The sequence below is a fragment of the Sinocyclocheilus rhinocerous genome, unplaced genomic scaffold (assembly GCF_001515625.1).
Source record: "Sinocyclocheilus rhinocerous isolate Xijiao unplaced genomic scaffold, SAMN03320098_v1.1 scaffold5198, whole genome shotgun sequence".
NCBI lineage: Eukaryota > Metazoa > Chordata > Actinopteri > Cypriniformes > Cyprinidae > Sinocyclocheilus > Sinocyclocheilus rhinocerous.
Window position 1 is genome coordinate 145,498 of NW_015638927.1, and position 2,632 is coordinate 148,129.

Sequence of the window (2,632 nt, forward strand, 5' to 3'; positions counted from 1 at the left end):
ATATATACATACATACATACATACATACATACATATGTTATGTAAACAAAAACCTTTATTTTGGATGTGATTAATCGTTTGACAGCACTTAATGTACATTATATACATGTATTTATTTATTTATTTTTCTTGTTTAATCATAAATTGCAAAAAATATTTTTGAGTGAGTTTTAAAATAGGAAAAAAGTAGAAAGCCAATGCAGAAAAATAATCTTTGAAAACAAGTCTTCATAACTTTCCTTCTCAATTAAATTGATCTTGATCTATATATTATATTAAATATATAGATCTATTGTATATCTTGATTGATCTATATCTTGATCTATGTATTATATTAAATTGATCTTAATCTATATATATATATATATATATATACATTTGTTTTTTAGTTGAACTTTATTGTTTATTTATTTGTTTGTTTGTTTGTTTGATCATTGTTTTTGGCCATTGTGGGAGTAGACATAACCATGTCTGTTTTGTGTCTGTATGTTCAAGCAATCTGCCAGGCAGGAAAAACCCATTATGAATTTCCCATTATAGGAGAAAAACAACTAAAATATAAGTAAAAAAAATACATACATAAATGAACGAATAAATAAACAGTTTGCTTGCATTAACATAAATTCACTATCAAATTATTAGAGTAGTGAAACCACAAGTTTAAAAATTCGGAAATACAGAGCTTAGGCTAGAAAAATTGGAAAATGAAAAAAACAAGAGAAGGATTAATGGATTGAGTTGTTGTCTGCTGCCTGTTACTGCCCCCTTGTGTGTCTTCTGGGTAATGTTTTGAGCGTCCCATTATTCTGAATGCATGCACATAGCAGCGTGACTTAATCGAAGCATCCACTTTGTGTTTGTACCGTCAGGCACTCCGCCAGGCAGCTTGGAGCCAACGCCCTCACCTTCTTCCACCACATGTCCACCACTCCCTACTCCACCCATCGCTAACTGCAACAACATGTTGGCGCCCTTTGACCCTGATCCTGCGGATGTTGCCCTGTCGAGTGTGCCTGGACAGGATGCGTTTGACCCCCGCAGGCATCGGTTCAGTGACGATGAGCTCAAACCTCAGCCCATGATTAAAAAGGCTCGCAAGATGCTGGTCCCTGATGACCTGAAGGTGAGAAGCTCAATGCAGTAGCATGCTATGGACATATATCATTTATTATAAACACCTGGCATGGTGAAACATAAAGGAGATCCTAACAGAATTAAAAGTGGAGCATGTGCCTTCATCATATGAACATTGGATTTTGTGAAGCGAGTTTATTTTGTTTATAGACCTAATAGCTTACAGTCAATATTATTGTGTAGCTATCTATCTATGCTTCAATAGTCATCTGTCACTGCGAAATAATCAGTGAGAAAAATCTACACAAAGATTTACAATTAGTTTATTTTGTCCTGCACATTATGAATGTTGGCTGGAACATTCCACCCTCATTTTGTTCAACAGGTCTGACATTCTTAATGCTTCTATGCAAATTTAGTAATGCAGATACAGGCATGTTTGCATCAGTACAGACAGTGACACTGTAACATTGCCATTTATTGATAACAGTAGATTTCAAAATAAAGATATAAAAAATATAGTCATAATTAGTTACCAAAACCCGTTACTAGAATAGTTTTAGTATTATGAAGTAACAGAGAGTGATTTATAAAGCATGTCACATTGACTTCATTGGGCAATGGGTGGTAGCATAGCGTATGTGGTCAAATCTCAAGACTAAGGCAGATGTCTTGGAAACCAAGGGTCTCAGATATGTCAGCTTTTTTGTTATAAAGGGCACAGCAGTCAAAAGGGGAAATTCCTTTATCACAATGACCTCTCTTCTGGGAGCAAATGGATGTTTTGAATACTTGGAAAGGAAGCAACATTCTTAATGTTTTGGGCTTTTTTTTAAAGGGATAGTTCACCCAGAAAAGAAATCTTTTCTATTTTCTAATCTATTTTCTCACGCTGATGTCATTCCAAACACATGGAATTAGAGTCCAAACAATGTTATTTTTTATTTTTTATTTTTTTAAATCAGCAACCAGTGAGTAGACTAGTACACAAGTCATATTACAAACCAGGATCACAAAAAAGTAATAAAAAAAAAACCCTCATCAGAACGCTCTGTTTGAATAGGCGTGGTGGATTGTGGACTCGGAAGTAAACGCCCACTGCTGTGATTGGCTAACACATGTATATGTTTGACAGCCTACATTCCTCACAGATGGATGCTGCAGTGATTTAGGTTTAAAACGCATAAATACTCATAGCAATCAATCTGTTTAACAGACAAAGCAATAGTGACCACGTAATAAAAACAGTTACTCGCACTTGTGTGTTACGACATTACTGTCAGATCCAATATAGTCAGCACAGCATCATCTTTTAGTTTAAATCTTTTTGAAAATCCCGCATTGAATTTTATTAAAAGTACATGTGCATCAGTGGACAGTAAAGAGAGGATCATTGCCAAATGGGGTTAAAGTTACTCTTAAGGGCACTTCTCAGACTTTTAGATTAGATTTATGGCTCAAAACATAGATTTTCAAAGCATAGCAATAGCAGTTTTGTTGTGCTGTTATGACAGGGTTCACTTTATTTATATATATATATATATATATATATATATTT

At 34.4% G+C, this 2,632-nt stretch overlaps 1 protein-coding gene across 1 annotated transcript in view; it reads left to right on the forward strand.

The window, feature by feature from the left end:
- Positions 1-2,632, forward strand: part of LOC107750014 (hepatic leukemia factor-like) — a 13,680-nt gene that overhangs the window by 4,732 nt on the left and 6,316 nt on the right. The window contains exon 4 of the mRNA XM_016565261.1: positions 870-1,123. Coding sequence (XP_016420747.1) covers positions 870-1,123 — 254 coding nt within the window. The remainder of the gene's footprint in view (positions 1-869; positions 1,124-2,632) is intronic.